Below are 21,792 nucleotides of genomic sequence, written 5' to 3'. Positions count from 1 at the left end.
CACTTAGTCTGATCAGGGCCTTTATCACTAGGCTTAACAATAGTGCCATCAATATGGTCAGTGAGGCCACGGCCAGCAATGGCAAAGGAGGCTGATCTAGACCACAGAAGGTAATTTGAGCCATCCAGTTTGATGGGGTTAGGTGGAAAGCTGTGATAATCTGTCTTGTGATTGCCATCATGAACAGAAGTAGCAGTAGAGTTGATAGAGTCACTCATACCGGCAGCAGAGAAGGCCAAACAATCTTCAAGTAAAGTCCCAAACAAATAGAACCAGCAGCCAAAGAGAACCTTGATCGATTATGGTTTTTAGGGTTTTGAACAAAACCCTAAAGTGATGGAATCGATGGAGCAGCCTAGGCTGCAATAAATAATATCAAAGTGGCTGAAAGACTGAGGTAGAGAAGTCCTTAATACGAGAAACACATCTGTAGAAAAATTCAGATCCAAAAAACAGGTGCAGCAGCCCAATATCGATAGAGTTAGGGTTAAAAAACCCTGTAAAGATGAGATCGATCTCAAGGTCTTCACACACCAAAAACAGATCTGTAGAAGCTGATATAGCTGTCGAAGGAGCCCTTATAAGTGAAGAAAAAACCTGCAACAAAATCAGCAACAGTGGGCAGCAATAACCCTAAGATCGATAGATGTCAGGGTTTTGAAAAAACCCTGATAATGGAGGAATCGATCTTAAGGAAGTCTTCAATCTTGAGGAATAATTTCTGAACCAATAAAACAACAATTCTGCAGCAGCTTCTGGTCTTCAAAGAGAGGAGAGGAGCCCTTGTATCTGATGTAGAAGCAATCTCCAAGAAGGAACTGAAGAACCAATATCGCAACAGTGTTGATTGGAGTCTATCGGACAGAATTACAAGTCATAAATGAGGTAATGGGGGCAGCAACTGGATCGCATGATTACCTCATCAGTGCTGCCCTATATGGGAATGAAGAACAAGGGAGAAGAAGGAGAGAACTAGAAGAGAAGAAGATCGAGAGAGAGAAGAAGAACAAAAATCGAAAAAAATTGGTGTCCCTAGTTCGAAATCTGCTCTGATACCATGTAGAAACAGATTTGAATTAGGTTAATGCTTGGATGATTAGTTCATCCCAAGCACATTGTATTTATAACTATAATGAAATAGTAAAAATAATTACATAAGCAATGTGGGATTAAACCACATAAGAAACTAACAAATAATAAAGGAAAAAAGTCCAGAATACCCCCACGGTATTCTGGCCCAATATAACTAGCACTTATCTCTCACCAAGCTTCCGAAAATGATTCTCACTTGCAAATGTATTTCTTGTATAGAGTGTGAAGCTTGTGGGCCTGGCAAAACATTACCGTACTTCTTTTCCCTCTCGTGCTGTTTTTAGGAGTCCGTCTTTATTTCCTCTAAACCATCTGACATTTGGGTCCATGACGAATTAAAGTAAGTCTGATTTTCATTATTTTTAGACGACCACTCGTGGTTAACATGGTTGTATTTGTTAAAAGGTCATTCTAAATTCTTGTCAACTCAGTTTGGTATCTGTTTATAGGTCTTTCATTCTGATAATGCTCTTGAGTAAACCTGAGATATTCGTCATTTTGTTTGAAGCATGGCTTTATTCATCAGATTAGTTGTTCATATTCCCCTCAATAAAACGGTGTTGTTGAAAGGAAAACATCATCATTTATTAGAGGTTGTTAGATTATTATTATTTCATATGAATGTTCCTCACATTTTTTTATTTTTTTTTGGGAGGGGGGGGAGGTGTTGTAATTTGGGATTAAGGGTATTTTAGGTATACTTGTAAGGATGTGTTGCCCTAAGGGTATACTTGTAATTTGTTCCTTTTTCCTTCTGTTATAAATAGAACATGGTTGTGCTCTCTAGAGACAAGTCAATATTCTCCCCAATCAATTTCATCATGGTATCAGTGTCACACCCCGGCCCGGTTATTAAGGGCCAAGTGTGGCGGGATGTCTCTGACATCTAACCAATACCCAAGGATCACAAGTGCAGTACCCTATTCACAATCATTACTCACAGATACAGTAATCAGAGGCAGCGGAAACAATTTAATTAATAGAGATAACATCATTAGAAGAGAAATATAAATGATATTTCATTTATATAAATGATAAGGTTTGTGATACAACTATACAGTTCTCAAAGGTAGCACAGAGTAAAAGTATACAAGAAACTAGTCTATAACTATATAAAGCATTTATAAAGCATAAAAGAGTGGGGAGGTAGCCTGGACTATCAGGCCAAGATCAGGAGGTTGCCCAATCATCACGTGCGCACGAAATATCGTGCACTTCAAACTCCAGCGCCGCAAATCCAACATTAAGCGAGAACTTCAAATTACCTGAAAAATAAGGATATCCACAGGGGTGAGCTCTCAACTGAGCCCAGTAAGAGGGGTACAAGCATACAAACACAATAAATCCATGATGCATGTCCACAATACAGATCCTTACCACATACTGTCTCTATACAGGAGACCAGATCTGCCTTCTTGATGCCATCATGCGTACCATAGCACACCTGCATGATAACCCTGGGCGTGGAAATCTGTTACTGGGGAGGCTACTCACCATGGTATTTCCCAGATTTGGTGTCCACCTATTGAATGAGGAGGCTTCAGGGGTGAAGTCTTCGAAGATCAATCGGATTACCCTAGTGAAGATAGGTATAGAACTTCAACCTTTTTCTCCAGAGCTTGGTCATCCTGACTGCACCACAGGTATACAGGACTCACGATCCTGAGGATGCTACAGAGAGAGGACATACAAAGGCACGCAAAGATCCACTTCCTCCTCCTCGACACCCTTCACATGGTCATGTGGGTGTTTCTTCCTCGTCTGTTGCGGCTGTTCCTGCAGATGGTACTCCCTGGGGACAGCTCTTTAGCCGGTTTGAGGGCTTAGAGAGATCCATGGCATAGGGATGTGATGGCATGAGGAAAGACTTCACTCATGATAACAGCCGTATCTAGGTAGTGGAGACTGGGCCAGTGGAGATCCTGGGACCTGTGGGTTATAGGCCCACCACCACCACCACGGCAGTGATGACTTATGCATCCTAGTCTAGCTTTTACTTTACTTTCCTCAGTTGTTCTTTGTTGAACCTTGTACTTAAAGTCTGTAAAAAGTTGTAACCATTGTACTAAAGACTCAGCTTATTTATAAAGTTTTTAATTTCTATTTAATATCTCTTGTGTTGTACAATAAAATTTTTTATTTTTTATTTTTTATTTAATTAATATATTTATTTATTTTTTAGTTGTAGCTTTTAGTTGAAGCTTTTATTTATCCTACGTAGACTCACCTTCAGATCAATGAGTCTAAGAGCTGCTGTACTGTGAACTTGATTGTAAATAGAAGTAGAGCACAAAGGCTCTGATACCACTTAAATGTCACACCCCGGCCCGGTTATTAAGGGCCAAGTGTGGCGGGATGTCTTTGACATCTAACCAATACCAAGGATCAAAGTGCAGTAGCCTATTCACAATCATTACTCACGAGATACGATGTCGAGAGCGCGAAACAATTTAATTAATAGAGATAACATCATTAGAAGAGAAATCTAAATGATATTTCATTTATATAAATGATAAGGTTTGTGATACAACTATATCAGTTCTCAAAGGTAGCAGAGTAAAAGTATACAAAACTAGATCATAACTATATAAAGCATTTATAAAGCATAAAAGAGTGGGGAGGTAGCACTGTATCGGCCAAGATCGAGGTTGCCGATCATCACGTGCGACGAAATATCGGCACTTCAAACTCCATGGCCGTAAATCTAACATTAGCGATAACTAAATCACTTGAAAAATAAGGATATCCATGGTGAGCTCTCAACCGAGCCCAGAAGAGGGGTACAAGCATACAAACACAATAAATCCACGATGCGTGTCTTAACTAACATGTTCTAAGATGATACTAAGTCTCATGGGGTATAAGTACTACTACTAGTGGTAGATGCTAACCTCGGTCCGGAACTAACCCTTCGGTCACCCGAGCGAAACCATTCTACCACGGTGAGGACCCGCGATTCGAACTAACACATCGGACCGACAGACCCCCAAACGACCAACCCGCTGTTTATTCCCACAGGCGGAATTAGGGACCCGCTAACACGGGACGAAGATGGCATCCCGGAACTAACACATCGGTCTCGCCGCGGTTGTCAACACCTTTCCCCCTGTTGGTAAGGGGCGCAGATCTTGGGTAATGAATATCATCTGCCATAGCGATCTAAACAGATGAGGCAAGCTGATCCGAGTTATAAATTACCGAATTCCATCATCATAAATTCACATCATATAAATAATCAATCGAAATGCAATGCGGTATGTCTTTGTGCAACCTATTTCACATGCGATCTAATGCATTAAATAAAAGCTAGAAAACTACGTACTCCAGGTATAGAGGTAATGATGCGTAGCGTGGCATTCAAGATAAAGTTTAAATTAATGTGATAAACACGCAGAAATTAAGGTCGAATCCCCACTGTAATTGTAGCTAGCTTAGTGAATAAATTCCAAAGCGGGCGAAACACCAAGACAGTCCTAAATATGAGACAAGAATATTATAAGTTATAGAAGGAATCCTAGGTCAGTTACCCACCAACAATCCAACAAACCGACTAGAAAATAGTAGAAACAGCCCTAAACAACATACCAAACACCATGCAATAGGTTCTGGGATGGTCCAATGTCAAGTCCCAAGGGGTATAGGTCATAAGGGCACAAAAATAGGAGAGCCGGATGCAGACTTCCAGGGAGCCGGTCAACCGCCCCTGGGCCTGCAATAGCATCCGGGTCAGTATCCGAATTTGGGGGTTTTGCTCCAATTGCATGGATCCTTGCATGCAAGGCCCTAATTTGATGATTTAGCACCAATTCAAGGTGGGTCAATCTATTTGGGGCTCGAATTTCATATTTGGCTTCCTAATTTAAGGATTTCATAATTTAAACCTAAATTAGTTGACTTAGGGTTTATGGTTTGCCATTAGAAATAGCAATTGGGCTGATTAGAGGTACAGCCATGAAGATTCAGGCATAGCTGAACCTAAACAACACTAAACAGTAAGAAATTAAGTGGAACTTCCACTGTTTAAGCTTGGATTAAAAGCTTTAATGGCAGAAATCTGTTTAGGCATAGTCTAGGCTGAAATTAGATCAGATTTAAAGGAGGAGATGGAAACAACAGGGATTCTCAGAGCTTACCTGAAATCAGCAGCAAGAAGGGACGATGGCAGCCTTGCAATGGAGGTTTCAAGTCCAAAATCGGATGAAGGAGCTAAGCTTTCAAGAGCAGCCCCAATTTCTCTCCTCTTCTCTTCTCTTTTCCTCTTTCTTTCTTTCTCTCCTAAGCTGGAACGAATTTTCAGTTTTCTCTAACTTTGTAAAGTGATTTGTAAATAGTTTAAGAGAAGTTATATATATATATACATATATAGGATACTTAACCACTAAGGGGCAGAACCGTCTTTTGGTAATAAATTATTTCTAAAATTAATTCTTTTGTATTTATTACCTTATTCCAGCTTGAGAATGATGTCATGTGACATCGGGATGATCCAGATACGGGTAATCGTTGAATTACATTCCCCATCGGGAACTCGGGTCCCACAGTCAATTTTACTAAAATACCCTTCAACCCTATTTGGTCGTATAAAACGTTATATAAATATATTTTAAATTATACTTACATTGACTTTAATTAAGGGGAGGTCCAGTACTTCCGGCCACAGAGCACATAGGTAGCTCCAGTGCGGGGTCTCACAAGGTAAAAATTACTATTCCGCCCCCAATACACTAATTAATTAAAAATACAACATACATACATATAAAATGGGATTCTTACCTGGGATTCGCTAAGACAGAGAGAGGCTTCGCGGGCCATCAATCCAAGCATGCGAGCTTATGTGTTGTCTTCCGCTAGACACCTCAGACTCATTTAAGGCCACAGTAGTTGGCTGATCGGAATGCCTTTACAGACGAGTCATGAGATAGGTCTGAATTTCTTAATCAAGACGGCCCACAACTTGGAGGCTAGTATGGGCAAAGTTGAACTAGAACGTGAAATCACACAGATTCCAAAAGTTCAAATTTATTATGAAATTTGACCGGGTTTCACAATCAGAGCGAGAACCAATCTTGGGATCCCCGCCCTAGAACCATACTCTAAAAGCTTATGATGTTGCCGCCGCCACAGTGACAGAGTCTTCCACCTTTACTTTTCTTGTTTCCACCTCTCCTAACCACTGCCTTCTCTCTTCTGCCTCTCTCTTCCTCTCTTCCGCTTCTCTTTCTCTACTGCCACCTTCTCACCACTCTTAACCACCGCCCTCTCTCCCTCGCGACTCTCTCTCTCTCTCACAACTCTCTTTCTCCCTCGCAACTCTCTCTTTCTCACGACCTTCTCTCTTTCTCGCGACTTTCCTCGCGGTCTCTCTTTCCCTCATAACTCCTCGCGACTTTCTCTCTTTCCACCGCCCTTTACAGCCTCTGCCTCTTATCCGGCGGTCTTCTTCATGGTCTAACCCTCGGTGGTTCTCTTGTTCTCACAAAGGGTCCCTTTTTGTGTGCTTGATTTGATTCAAATGCCTTAAAACAGCATTTTCCCTTTCTACTGGTGTTTTTCCCTAAGATGCTCCTTCGCTTCAGCCATTCTTTCAATATTTCAGTGTTGTAGTGAGCATTTGGGATTTCCTCTTGATCCGCAGCCCTATCTGAAGGAAGCAGTTTCGGATTTACACCCACTGAAGGAGTGAATCGCAGATCTTATAGTGAGTTTACCACATTTACTGTGAGCTCCATCAGGTTGGATGGAAGCAACTATTTGATGTGGTCTCGCTCTTGCTTTCTCTCTATTGCTGCTGGTGGCCTCACAGAGTCATAGGGTATCATTTGGGTAATGTTGCGAAGTTGACGACTGCTGGTCCACCATTGGAGAAGTGGCTCTCGGATGACTCCTTTGTCATGTCATTTCTCATCCATTCCATGCAGCCGACTACTGCTTGTGGTTATCTTCTCTTGGACACTGCTGAGAAGATCCGGAAAGCTGCAAAGGAGACTTACTCCCAGGTTGGAAACACGGCCCAGTTCTATGAGTTGCGCAAGAGGATCCATGGAACCACTCAAAAAGAGATTGTCTCTATCCCACTATTACTCGTAGTTATGCAGCATGTGGCAGGAACTTGACTACTATGAGACCTTTCAGGCCACCTGCTCTACTGACGCTGCTAACTTCAAGAAACGTGAAGATATGACTCACGTTTATGATTTCCTGGCTGGCCTGAATGTCGAGTATGATCAAATTCGATCTCAGGTGCTCAGTCGGGACCCTTTTCCTACCCTTGAGCAGTCTTATGCCCTTGTTCAGCTTGACGAAAGCCGAAGGACTGCTACGCTTCAGCCTATTTCTCAAGAGAGATCAGCTCTCTATAATGGCTCAGGGCCTCAGCCCAAGGATCTTCTCTTCGTCCTATTGGCCTTCCTTCCTCTAATCGTGATGATTCTACCCGTTGATCTAGTGAAATGTGAGTATTGTGGGAAGGAACAACACACCAAGGAGTTTTGTTGGAAGCTACATGGTCGTCCCACCACCACTGCTTCACGTGGACGTGGCCGTGGACGTGGATGGGGAGGTTCTAATTCAGCTCATGCTCACCACACTGAGGTGACTCCTGCATCCACGGAGGTCCAGTTCTCTCAGGATGAGATGTTCCTCCTTCGCTGCATAATGTCTAGGATGGATGCCGCCTCTTCATCAGCCGTACCTCTGTCTCCTACTACCTCTGCCACCTCCGGCTCGACCTCTTCTGCCTCCAACTTTGTGCACTCGGGTATCCCTTTTGTTGGTCATTGTACCTTCATTGACTTGGAAGTGTCTCCTGTAATAAGGCTAGAGTAGTTGTGTCCCCTGAGTGTGAGATGACATGCCCGGGACCAGGTGAGGTAGTTCTGACCATTCAGTTTGATGGGGCCAGGTTGGAGAGTGTGATGCCAGTGTTACTCGAACGACCAAGTGGGTGCACCTCAGTTGTGCCAGTGGAGGGCGCACTAGTGGAGATGGTAATAGTTTTTTCATCAGCCATAGTATCCAGAGAAGAGGAGGATTACTCTACAACCGAAGAAAGGGCAACGGCAACAAACACCGAAAGAAGGCGTGGCGACCTAGGCGAGTCTGGGCGGCACCGACAAGAGAGACAGGCAGAAAGGCGCGGCAGTGGCCAGAGGCAGCACCGGCAGCTGAAGGGGCTGGCGGAAGAGGCATAGCGACCTGTGGTGGCGGCGATGGCGAGCGGAGGCAGCGCTGGTGACAAGGAGCCCGACGGAAGAGGCGCAACGACCTGCGGATCGCGGCAGTGGAGAGTGTGGCAAGCGGTGGCAGCTCTGGCATATAGAAGTTGATTGTCATTTTGTGTGAAATGTTGTGATGCTGAAGTTGATCTACACTCCTTTTGTCAGTTCTGCACATCAACTTGGTGACATATTTACCAAGCCCTTGTTTCAAAATGTCTTTCTTCAAGGTTGTCCCAAGCTGGGTATGGGTAATATCTATGCTCCAGCATGAGGGTAATGTTAAGAAACCACAGGAGGTTTTATCTACATATATTTCTGTTTCAGGGGCTGATGTGTAGATACACATAAGTCAGGTAGTTTATTGTAATTACCAGAATTTTGTTTGTTATAAATATATTTCCTCGTAGCTGATTAGGTATTATCTACTCTAATCGGTCTGCTTTCTTCGCAACTACTGTTACTGATTGTTTTACTTCTGGTTCTGTCACAGCATTGACCTGACAAACCCAAAATAAGACAGGAACAGAAACAAAGTGAAGCCAGAGAGCCCAAAGCAAACAAACCTTCCTCATATTCACGAACTCGACGTTCAACATCGTCAACATCGGCAGCTTGTCGCAAGATACCTTCTTCTTTTACTCCTGTTGAAGTAATCTTGAAAGATCAGATTCAAAATTATAACCATTAAAATCATTATTATGGATAAAACACAAAAAACAAAAACCAATCTACACTTTTAAAACATGGAGATAGAATAGTTTCACTATCTTTGCAAAGGAACACAATAATTGCCCTCCAGCCATCTAATTAACCTGCCCACAGACAAGAAACCTCTACCAAAGCCAGAAAATTAACTGCAATAACTATCCCTAGGAATATTGCCTTCTCTAATCATTATTTCTGATACATCTCTAGTTGTTACAAATATTAATACTTTTTGATACAGTTGTAATTATTCTAAATATGATCTTTTCACTTTTAAAATATATCAAACTGAAAAGTCCAATGATCATAAGGACTCAGCCAACAAAATGAATCCTGGGGCAATTTGAGTGCCCAAATTGAATTTGGCATTTGTTATATTCTACTTTCATTCCATATGGTCAAGGAAAAGAGATTAGCGACTGGTTAATGGATGATGATAGGACTGAAAGTTGCAGCTAACAGATGACGGATGTTGCGTCTCATGATCAGGCATAAAAGATATTCAGCTAGAAGAAGAGAATCTCAGAATCAATTATAAGAAACATTAAAAATCTTCAACAATGGATCCTTTACCAGAAGCACACCTGGGGAAGCTTCTACTTTTTCTTCCTTTCGAAGAATACATGACAACTCTAAACTTCGTTCAAACTTCCTCATCTAATTTTATTTGGGATGGAGGTGGGAAAGTGGAGCAGCTGATTACTAATTACCTTGTGTGGAAAAATCTCCCAGTTCCATGCCCCACTCAGTATATCCCTGAAAAAGGTCTGGTGAATATACCTTTTCATCCTTATAGGACTATTAGCCCCTTCATCAGAGGAAAATTAACCACTACCTCTCTCAAATCAAAATATGCTAACAAACTTATATGAAATTTTTTGTAACTACTCGAGACAAAATGATCTTCTAAGTTGAAATCAAAGCAGTACACATAAGTTGTTTCCCGTCGAGCTAGATTATCACCATACATCCTTGCATCAAATATTCAGAATTTATAGTTCTCAAAAATAATGGAAGTATGGAAAGTAAACTCCCCATCCCCCCCCCCCCGAAAACACCCCCTTCCATTACTCGTGTTCCTTGAGAAAAAAATCATTTAACTCCACTTTTCTGTGCTTGACATATGTGAGCCTTCAACTAAAAACAATTAAATTACTAGTTCATGAAAGAAAAGATTTGGAAGCAATCAACCAAAAGAACACATCGTAACATAACTATATCTAGCAAAGTATGATCAAGGAAGGTTCTGACAGGTATACGATACAAGGATCTATATAATGCATAATTCAGAAAAAAATGCATGGACTGAAATAACTAATCAACCCTGCACAACAATGAAAGTACATAGCATGCACCTTAAGAGATTAGGGAACTGATAATGAAGAGACAACCACGATAACATAAACTATGTAATATCATAAGGTGGAGGATCTTACCATACTGCTCTAGAAACGTAAGGGCTTTTTCCAAGAAAGACGGAGTTCCATCAATATCTTCCAAAGCAAGTAAAATTGGCGTACCAACAACTATGGACTTTAATTGCTGTTTATCTCTACCTATAACAGTTTTTAAGAAAATTCAATTTTACATCAGATTCAAGTAAAGTTCAACACGGTTTTTTTTTTTTTTTTAATTTTTTTTTTTAACAAAAGATAGAATGAATCATCAGCAGAGCTTATTATCAGAACTCCAGCTCAAAAAGCAAGACATAGGCGGTTTCCAAAGCTCATTTAGTACAGAAAAGGATCTCCACTACCCGATACTTGCAAACCACAAATGAGCTCTTCATCACTTGTGAGACCTCATTAGCTTATTTTTTGTCAGTCGAACCATATCTTGCACAGGTAATGTGTAAACCATCAACATTTACAGATAAGGAAAGCTCCTAAATTTATTAAAGCTTATGCAAACTCATAACGGAAGTATAAATTTGATGGTAAACAAGCTTGGGACTGAGCACTCAAATTCTAAGGCCATGGTAGAAAACAGTTACAGTAAAATATAGTAGTTAGAGCATGCAATTGAAGACAAAAATAATAAAATTGTACTGATTCAAGATCTAGGATTTGTGGAGAATAAGGTCAAAAGAAAAGTAGGTACAGAATTTCAAAATTAGAACCAACGAGGTAAGATGTAGATTGGTTGAATGAGAAACATTAGGAATGGCATTTTAGGGCATTCAAACAGAAAATTGAAGTAGAATATCAATATTCAAATTTAGAGATGTAAACTATAGGAAAGATAAGTTAGAATTTAAAGAAGTAGAAAATTAATGACAAATTAAAAACAGCTAAAGAAGTGTCACCTTCCTCATTTCTACAAGAAATAAAGTCTCACCAGATAGAGAACAAGGTTTTTGTTAAGTTGTGTACATATACCGTAGGTGTCTGGTTTACAAATCCCCTGAGGTATTTTGGTGCCATTGGGTTTAGTTGGTTGATCATGATAGGGGGAGTGTCCCTATCATGGTCTATGTGAGTCTTAGTGTTAAGAGAGTTGTTTTATTATTCATTGTTTCCTTGTAATTAGAAGTGTACTCTTTGTAGGTTTCCTACTAAGAGTCTATATGCTGGTTTATAAATAAAGGAGGAAGACCACAATAGGAAATATTGAACCCTATGATAGTTGGAAGTTAAGGACAGCAAGGGAACAAGGGAAAGATGATGGTAGGAGATTGAAGAAGGAGAAGAAGGAGAAGAAGAGAAGATAGTGCAATATTGTGTGTTAGAGAGATTCTCTCCACCACACCTATATTAATTCACTAATAAGATAGAATAAATTACATACACCTCCCTAGGGAGGTAAAAGGTAAAAACCAGAAAAACAATATAAGGCAACTAGTAAACTAACTAGTTCCTAAAGTACCCTTACAACATATAAACTCTAACACTCCCCCTCAAGCTGGAGAATAAATATCTGTATTTGATTTGAAAGCTTTCCAACAAGTCCAAGATTGCTTAAATCTGATTTATATTGAAGAAGTTACGTACCGGTCAAACTTAATTCGGTGTGTATGAATGCTGTCAAAATCGCTCTGAATGAAAATATATTTTTGGACATCAAAACAAATGAATATTTTACCGCATTTTTGGTTTTTAGCAATGTTTTACCATATTAAGATTTATGGAATTTTTAGGTTTGAGAAAAACCCAGCATTAGAAAGTTGAAAAATGCACCTACCGCCAAAAATCCAGTTTTTGTTCTTGAACTGGGGGGTTGACTTTTTTTCCTTTTGGAATTTTATTTTTTAACTATTTTTATTGGATTCAAATAAGGGGTATTTGCTTATTTATGAATAATATCTTAAGTAAATGAAATACAAAAGCATTTACTTAAATGATATCAGGCATAAATAAGTGTGTTTGTCCTGTGTTTGTCCTAGTTTCTAGCATAAGTGTCTATCCTGCTTTCCCACTAACTGGAACTCCTATTTGGACTTTGATTTTGCAAAATCTGATAGTGCCATTGTGCTTAAATGGCCTAAAATAGGCTGAATACCAAATTTCAGACCCAAACTAGGTCTAAAACCCACCGAGATGAGGCTTCGAGTCGAGAAAAAAAAAAAAGTGCACCAACTCGGCGAGATCTCAACTCGACTCGGTTTTTCAAGTGTCCGAGTTGGCACCGAGACCCGAGTTTTCGAACCTTGTGGAAAAGGTCTTCTCTTCTCTAGAAATGGTCACTTGAGGATTGAAGCATACACTAATGCTGACTGGGCTGCATCTATTTCTGATAGAAGATCCACCTCTCGAGTGCATAGGCATACTTTAGAGCCATGGCTCACGGAGTGTGTGAAATCTTGTGGTTGAAGAAACTTGTTCAAGAATTGGAATTTGAGACTATTAAACCTATGAGCTTATATTGTAATAATAAGGCAGCCATAAGTATTGCCCACAACCCAGTTCAACATGACAGGACAAAGCATGTTGAGGTTGACAGACATTTTATCAAGGAGAAGATAGAATCAAAGATCATCTGTACTCCTTTTATGAAGACAAATGAACAAGTGACAGACATCTTCACCAAAGGACTCCTATCACTTTGGTTGCTTGTTCGACAAGCTGGGCATGTATGACATATACCACCCAGCTGAGGGGGAGTGTTAAGAATAGTAGTTTCAGGGGTATATTTGTATATAACCACATCTTTTATATGTTCTTTCTATTATTTGTATAAGGCCAGGGGCCTCTGTGTAATTACCTATTCTTTTTAATATAAACTAGTTTGTCTCTAGTTTGAGACATAACTCAACAATCCCAAAATCGTGTTTGCTCTCTTAGAGCTTTTCTCTCTTCTTCTTCTACTCTAAAACATAACACTGAGATAGTGCAAGGAAAGGGACAGCCTCAAGGAAAGTGACATCTTTGGAGATGAGGCACCTGCGAGAAGGGGGTGATAGCACTTGTAACCTTTGGTAGTAGAAGAGTACCCAAGAAAGAGACACTTGAGAGCTTTGGGATCAAGTTTAGTACGATGTGATTTGTTAATATGCACATAACAAACATAGCCAAAGACTTTAGCAGGAAGAGAGAAAGCAGAAACCTGTGGAGATAAGATTTTTAAAGGGGATTTGAGATCAAGAAGTTTGGTAGGCATGTGATTAATGAGAAAGGAAGCAGTGAGAAGAGCTGCAGACCAGAAGGTCTTGGGAACATGCATGCCAAACAAGAGACTACGGATGACCTCCAATATATGGCGATTTTTCCTCTCAGCAACCCCATTTTGTTGGGGTGTGTCAACACACGCGAGCTGATGGATAATGCTATTATTAGTAAAGAAGGCTTGGAGGCCACCAAACATGTATTCTCCTCCTTTATCAGACCGAACAATTTTGATACGAGTATCAAACTGAGTAAGAATCACCTGATAAAAATTCTAAAATGCATCACAAACATCACTTTTATGTTTCATAGGAACAGTCCACGTAGCACGAAGAAAAATCATCAACGAATGACACAAAGTAACGATAGCCAAATAAAGAGGTAGTAGGGGAAGGTCCCCAGACAACAGTATGCACAATATGGAAAGGAGCAGCAGTTCTATTACCATGATATGGATAAGAAGAATAACAATGTTTGGCAAACGTACATGGTTCACATTGAAAAACATGAGAAGAAGCAATAGAAGAAAATAAGTGAGGCAATTGTTTCCTCATTACAACAAAAGATGGATGGCCAAGACGACGATGCCATAACATAACAAACTCCACAGAACAAACTATCATTACTACGTCCGCACACATAGGACTGAGTTGTAGGCAAAAATGGGTCAAAAAGGTAAAGGCCTTGTGATGCAGATCCTAGCCTCCCCGAATTGAAGAAGCCACCCTAAGCCTAGGGTTTTAGTAGGAGCCTTAGTTTAGTTTATTTTAGTTCTATACTTAGTTTTTATTTTGTGTTTTTAATTGAACCGGTTTAAATTGGTTGCATCCAATTGGTTCAATTGGTCTAATTTAAGTAAAGTGATCCTTTTGGCTAAGAAGTTCTTATATCCTATTGGCTAGTAGAGAATCTTCTTTTATTTTAAGTAGTTTAAGTTGTTTTTAAGTCATTAGGACTCCATTTTGAGTCTATTTCAGTTTCCTAGTCAGTTTAAGTTAGCTAATAGGTTAAGGATTGGGTTAGGCCATTCCTTTTTAGTGTCTAAGTCTAATTTTGAGTCTTTTATATAAAGTTCTAAGGGGGCCCAGTATTAAACACGAATTTAATTAATAAAAATTAGCTTTATGCTTGCTGCTACTCTTTGTGAGTGTATATCCTTGTGGATCTCAAGGTGGATAAGGTGGGTGGACTCCTGCGACTCCTTGCATTGTGAAGATCGGGAGGTTTCTTCAAGTTATCAAGCTGCTACCATTGTTCTCTGCAATTCAGTAAGTTTGAACCTGCAATTTGATTTTTAAACCTTCTTCTTTTAATCTGTCCAGCCATTCCCCCTTCATTAGACCTAATCCACATTCCCCTCCATCCATCAAACCCTAATCTCCATTAAACCTGCAACTCCTACCTCAACTAGGACTCCCTCATAACTACAGATCTGGCCATCAATTTCGAACCATACTTCCAGCCTATATTCCCCACACTTCTCCCTATACTCGACCTTAAACCCAGTCCATAATCCCCACTATATCCCCTCCATTCCTCCATTCCATTAAACCCAAAACCTGCAACTCAATTCTGTCCAGAATTGCAGAATTTAAACTTAACCAAATCCAATTATTTTTATCCCATAATTATCTCCTAGACCTGCATATTAAAGCTATATAAGACCCATTCCCAAATTCCCATCCTAAACCTTAGAATTAACCTAAAACCTAGTGCTGTCCATTCGAACCAGCAATCCCTTTTGCTATTGATCCTGTTATCTAGCTCCTAGTAGGTCTCCTACCTATCTAGGACTGCATAACCTTGCTCCTTACGTCCACTACCAATAATCCTCTTCGTCACCAAATCCTGAAAAAGACAGTGAGAAGGAAAAAATGTGGCACAACAGTTTAGACATTTAGTCAAGTGACTCACAAATAAAAGATTAAGTGTAAGGTTAGGGACATGAAGAACGGAAGTAAGGGAAATAGATGATGTAATAAGGATACTACCCTTACCAGATACAGAGGAAAGGGAGTCATCAGCTACCCTAACCTTATCCTTACCAGAGCAAATGGTATAGGAATCATAATGATGGGACGTACCAGTCGTATGGTCAGTGGCACCAGAGTCAATGACCCAAGACAAGGCTGCAATAGAAGCGGAGGTGGAGACCTGCAAAGCTAAGGATGAAGAGGAGTTGGCCACTGTGGGTGCAGGAGGTATGCTCAGCTGTAACATGACCCTGCGAAACACTGCATCTGCCAAAGTGGAGTCATCCTATGTAGCATCTGCCTCAGTCATCACAAAGTGTGCTCTAGCTCCCCCCTCTACGGCCACCACGACCTCATGTGCTAGGAGGACGACCATGAAGAGACCAACACCTATCCTTGGTGTTTCCAATTCTCCCACAATGATCACATTAAAACCTATCTCTCCCAACTCCACTGGCACCAACTGTCTCCACTGCTCTATCTTCCTTACGGTTAGGCCCTTGGCCTCTACCACCTCCACGGGTGTCTTGGAAAGAACTAGAATTGAGAGCTGACCTCTGAAGAGATGATGCTGGTGTGGACTCCATAGCAACACGCCGAGTCTCCTCACTCTGTAAGTAACTGCAGACCTCACTAAGAGATGGAAGGGGAGACCGACCTAAAATCTGGAGCCTGATTGGCTCATAGTCAGGGTTCAAACCATGAAGTAAAGTGAAGACACGCTCCTTTTCAAGAGTGTGATACACCTTTGCTTCATCCTCTATGTTGGTCAAGTGAAGATCCCTATAGTGGTCATACTCCTCCAAAAGACTAAGAAAAGCATTGTAGTATGCAGAAATGGTCCTGTCACCCTGCCTCATTGAGTTAATTTTTTGGTAAAGCTGATAGACCTTGGCAAAGTCACCCACTCTATCAAAAGTCTAGGAGACACTGTCCCAGATTGCCTTGGCAGTTTCTTTTCTTATAAACCTTCTCCCAATCTCGGGTGTCATGGAGAAAATTAACCATGTCATGACTGTAGAGTTTTCAGTCTCCCATTTGTCATTGGTAGGTGAACCAGGCTCTAGAGCTTTAATAGCACCAGTAATATACCCAAGTTTCCTTTTGCTCTTAAGGGAAAGCTTCACAAAGTGTAACCAGTCCAAGTAGTTAGTGCTATCAAGCTTCACAAAAGAAATCTGTGTATGTATGCTCTCATAGACCAACTGAGGGGCAGCTAGAGTGGGCTGTGAATCAGTGGTACCAAGCACAGCTGCACAGATGTATCCGAATCAGGCATATTGGCAGGGAAGCGGCACTTGACCATAAACAAGAACACCAAAGACAAGTGGGGAGTACACACTCAACCCAAATAAACAGATTGGTGTCTTGCACAACTGGGGAGTAACCTCTACCCACACACAAGCAAGAAATCCAACAAACAAAATAGGATAACACACTGCCTAAGCAGTTCCAGCAGCAAATCCTTAAGAAGGACTAAAATCCAGCACCCCTAGTGCATCTCAACATCATTCCAGCAGGCAGCCACTTCATAATCAGTAAAAAGAACTTCCATTCCAGCAATAATCTACCACACAATCAGCAGGAAAAAAAAGGCAAAAGAGCTCCAACTAGTAACCTTCAAATGTAACAACATGTAAACAATGCAAACCTTCCATTCGCAGCAGCTCATAACCATTCAATGTTGGCTGTTGAAGAAAAAAGGCAAACAAGCAGCAGAAACAGAGCAGGTGGTACTGTTGTAGCAGCAGCAGGTCGAGCTATGCTCCTCAGACTGAGACTTGCTTCAACCGAGTGCTAGGGGGGAAGAAAGGAGGCCTCTAGGAGATTCAGATGCAGCAAACCTTATCCCAAAAAGTTGAGGGAGAAGGAAGAAACATGAAACTCAATGCAGAAGCTGGCAGTAACTTGAGGAGCAGAACCTGGAGCTTCAAACTTCTGCAGCAGCATCTTCAGCTTCAAACTTCATATTGGTTTAAGAATAGAACTCCAAGAGGTGTATTACTTCATATTGTACAGCCTCTAATGGAACCCTCTATCCTTTTACCTCGGCTCCCGCACCCCCTTCTTCTGTTCATGTTCAAGCTGCCGTCATCGCTGCTGGAGCTGCTCCTTCCCCCTCAGATCTTGCTGCCAACGTCTCAAGCTTCGTGTCTCCTTCGGCTCAAGATGTTGTCGCTGCCCCTTCGACTCAAGATGCTGTCGCTGCTCCCTCGCCATCGCCTGTAGCTACGCCTGTAGCCGCTCCATCGCGTCAAGCTCCTGAAGATCTCTCTACGGCTGGTCGTCAACCTGTCGCTGCAAGCTACCCTGCTCCTCCTCTGCCTTCAAGCATATCCAGGTCCCCTAGCAGAGGAAGGGCAAAAGTGCGCCACCGCCATCGACGTCGCCGCCGAGCACCCCAAGTCTCTGCCTCTCCGTCTCACAGAGATGGCACCTCGGTTCCTGTGCCTGTAGCATCTCTGTCGCCTGCTCCCATCGCTGGCTCCTCGATCCTTGGCCAACCAAGACTGGCTCCTCAGACTGTTTCGATCGAGGATGCCTCCATCGGGTCGTCAACGACTGCTGCTACAATCTCTTCTTCAGCTTTTGCCCTGAGCTTGCTGCATAACAGTTCGCGCAGCACTGGTTTCACTAATTTGGCAATGGATTCTCGTGGGAGTTCCTCTGCTATCCTGGATGCGTCGAAGTTGAGAGCTCTGCACTCGCTGCCTTCCACTGTCGCTGGTCAGTCCAGAAATCTGACCCTCAGGAGTTCTTCTCTCGATGGGTGTGGTGCTCCTTTGCGAGGTAGTTTAACGGACCCTTTTAACACCCTTTCCCCTGCTACCCCTTTGACCTCTTTTTCCAGGTCTGACCTGCCCCCCCTTCTACCTAACCCCCCTAGGCCCACATCCAGCCTAATTCCCTCTTCACCCTTGCTCTCTTTAAACCATCACCTTAACCCGGCCCAGAACCCATCCAAACCATCTGCTCTTAACCAGATACCATCTTTCTTTAATTACAATCATCCAATTCTACCCCCTCCAGCTCACTTAAACCACAACTTTACCACTAACCTTGACCCTTCCACCTCCACCCTCCATTCCAGAACCATTCTCCACACAACCCGACCCAGCTCTTGGCCCACCCAATCCACGACCCACTTTCCTGCCACCTCCACCCAGCCCATAGACAGGCCCTCCTCTCCCATTCTCTCTACCCAACCCACCCCAACCACCCGTCCCACTTCCAGGCCCACCTCTCCCTTGCACACCAACTCCCCCACATCTGTCCCTACCCATCACCCCGACAGCCTTGCCTTAACTGTTTTTCATCCCTATAACCCCCCCTCTTCCACCCCCCTTTGCTCTAACCCCCCTCTCCCCCTTTCCTTGTCCGCTGTGTGCCATCCCCCCCTTTAGATTTGGTCATCCCTCCCACCTCCCCCTCCCCCTTGGTTTCTTTGTTTGGCACCGATGGTTCCCTGGCTGCATCTGTTATTGCCCGCCATCGCCCTACCCTAGCTTACTTCCGTAGGAGGTATAGGAGTGTCCCCCATAGGTCATCGATGCCCTTCTCCCTCTAGTTTCCCATGTCTGCCAGTTTCTTTTGGAATGTCAGGGGCCTCAATTCCCTGGCCAAGCACCATGACATTAGAGCCCTTATTAAATCTTCTCACTCCTTCTGCGCCCTCTTGGAAACTCGTGTCTTGCAAGAGAATGCCTTTCGAATTGCTGCTTCTATTGCCGCCTCTTGGTCCTTCATCTCCAATTACAACCATTCTCCTAATGGAAGGATTTGGATCCTGTGGGACCCCTCCAAAATTCACATCTCCATCTCTCACTCCTCCCCCCAGCTCCTCCACCTTCTCCTCTCCCTCCCTAATTCCCCCATATCCTTCTATATCACTTTTGTCTATGCCTTCAATAGGGCTGTTGACCGCGTTTCTCTCTGGGATGACCTGGCTCTAATTAAAGCTGGGATCGGTCCCCTCCCTTGGGAGTGGGAGGTAACTTCAACACTGTCAGATTCCAATCTGAGAAAATTGGTGGTCGCCCAATTGAGTTCCACAATGTCAAGCCTTTTAATGACTGCATTGAGGACATTGGTATCGATGATCTCCGTTGGTCAGGCTCCCCCTTTACCTGGCACAATCGTCGAGGAGGCATCGACAGAATTGCTTGCAAGTTAGATCACTTCCTCACCAATAAAGCATGGCTCACCTTATTCCCTCACTCCCACGCCATTTTCCTGCTTCAAGGTCTCTCCAACCACAGTCCTTGTCATTTTCTCATCCAGCAGTATTCCTCCTTTGGCCCCAAACCCTTTAAATTCTTCGATATGTAGACTTCCCATCAGCTCTATCTCCCTACCATCCTCAAAGCTTGGAACTCCCCCGTCCACTGCACCTCCCTCCCCCTTGTGACCTTCGCCAGGAAGCTCCGGCTCACCAAAGCTGAGCTCAAACTCTGGAGTTCTGCCACCTTTGGGAATCTCCCCTCCTGGGTCTCTTCTTGCCGCTCTGACCTTGCCTTTGTGCAATCTCGTCTGCAAGCGGATCCGCTTTGCCCTCTGCTGGTGGAGGAGGAGAGAAAGCTTTCGGATGAGCTCTTTTCCCTTTCCTCCCTGGAAGAAAGCTTTCTCCACCAAAAATCCCATACCAAATGGCTGGAGCTTGGTGATTCCAACTCGGCTTTCTTCCACCGCTCGTTGAAAGCCAGGCAAAGCTATAGCTCTATCACCGTGCTCATTTCCCGTGAAGGATCCCCTCTTTCTTCTGTCCTTGACATCAAAACCGAGGCCGCTTCCTTTTTTTCCTCTCTCTTTAACCCCCACCTCCCCCCTTCCTCCCCCCTCCCCCCCGATCTCATTGACAAATTTGTCCCTTCCTCCTTGGCTAACTCTCTTCTTACCATCCCTTCCGATGATGAGATTACTAAGGCTCTCTTGCCCCATAAATCCAATAAGGCACCCAGTCCTGATGGCTTCAGCATGGGATTCTTTCTTAGCTGTTGGGACCATCTCAAGGACGATCTCATCAGAGCCATCCGCAGCTTCTTCTTCAACCCCAGCCAGCTTGCCCAGGTCGACCAAACCTTCCTCTGCCTCATCCCTAAGCATGATGGAGCTCCTCTCTTTCCGACTTCAGACCTATTTCTCTCTGTAATCTTCTCTACAAGTTCATTGCCAAAATCCTGGCAAATAGGATCAAGCTTGTCATCCCTGCCTTGGTCAGCCCCAACCAATCTGCCTTCATGGAGGGTAGAAGCATTGCGGATAATATTATCCTTTGCTCAGAGATTGTGCGTGGATTTGACAGAAAATCCCACTGTCCTGCTGCCCTTATGAAGATTGACCTTCACAAAGCTTTTGATTCCCTCAGATGGGACTTCATCAGTGATGTGCTCTCCCAGATGGGATTCCCCCCTGCTTTCATTCGCTGGGTCCATGCCTGCTTATCCACCCCCTCTTTCTCGGTTATTGTGAATGGCTCCCCGGCGGGGTTTTTCAAATCTAAAGTTGGTATTCGTCAGGGATGTCCTCTCTCTCCTTTTCTTTTCTCTCTGGCCCTGGAAGTCCTTTCCAAGAGCATCCAAGCCAAAACTGATCTCCACCTCATCTCCCCAATTCCCAAATGCAAGCATCTGAACCTCACCCATTTAGCCTTTGTTGACAATCTTATGATCTTCTCCAAAGCTTCCCCCTCTTCCATCTCTGAGATCATGGCTTCCCTTAACCTCTTCGAGAGTCTCTCTGGCCTCTGCATTAATCTCCTTAAATCCAAACTCTTCCTCTCTGGTATCTCAACCCTTGACCGAGACTACCTCCTCCGTCTCACTGGTTTTTCTCTTGGCTCTCTTCCAGTGAAATACCTGGGTCTTCCCCTTATCCCTGCTAGGCTCTCTAGTCATCATTGCACTCCCATGCTTGACAATATTCGCAAGCTTCTTCAGCTCTGGAAGGGTAGACCCCTATCCTATGCGGGTAGGCTTGAATGCATCAAATCGGTGCTTCAATCTTCTTATATCTATTGGTGCGGCATCTTTGCCCTTCCCAAAGCCACCATCAAAGCTATGGAAGCCCTTTTCTGTGCTTTCCTCTGGAAAGGAAAAGAATCCCACAGATTCCTCCACCCTCTCAGCTGGAAATCCATCTGCCTCCCTAAATCCGAAGGAGGTCTGGGCATCCGCCGAATCCGTGATTCCAATACCGCGGGTATTT

The 21,792-nt window shown here is 42.9% G+C and overlaps 1 protein-coding gene across 1 annotated transcript in view; it reads right to left on the bottom strand.

The window, feature by feature from the left end:
• The window catches only part of LOC122662347 (rho GTPase-activating protein 7-like), a 115,050-nt gene that overhangs the window by 79,825 nt on the left and 13,433 nt on the right, over window positions 1–21,792 (bottom strand). The window contains exons 9-10 of the mRNA XM_043857960.1: window positions 10,451–10,570; window positions 8,873–8,950 (exon numbers count right to left, since the gene is read on the bottom strand). Coding sequence (XP_043713895.1) covers window positions 8,873–8,950; window positions 10,451–10,570 — 198 coding nt within the window. The remainder of the gene's footprint in view (window positions 1–8,872; window positions 8,951–10,450; window positions 10,571–21,792) is intronic.

This window comes from Telopea speciosissima, chromosome 5 (genome assembly GCF_018873765.1).
Source record: "Telopea speciosissima isolate NSW1024214 ecotype Mountain lineage chromosome 5, Tspe_v1, whole genome shotgun sequence".
Classification (NCBI taxonomy): Eukaryota; Viridiplantae; Streptophyta; class Magnoliopsida; order Proteales; family Proteaceae; genus Telopea; species Telopea speciosissima.
The sequence above is the reverse complement of the archived record's forward strand: the minus strand, read 5'-3'. Positions and strand labels throughout refer to the sequence as shown.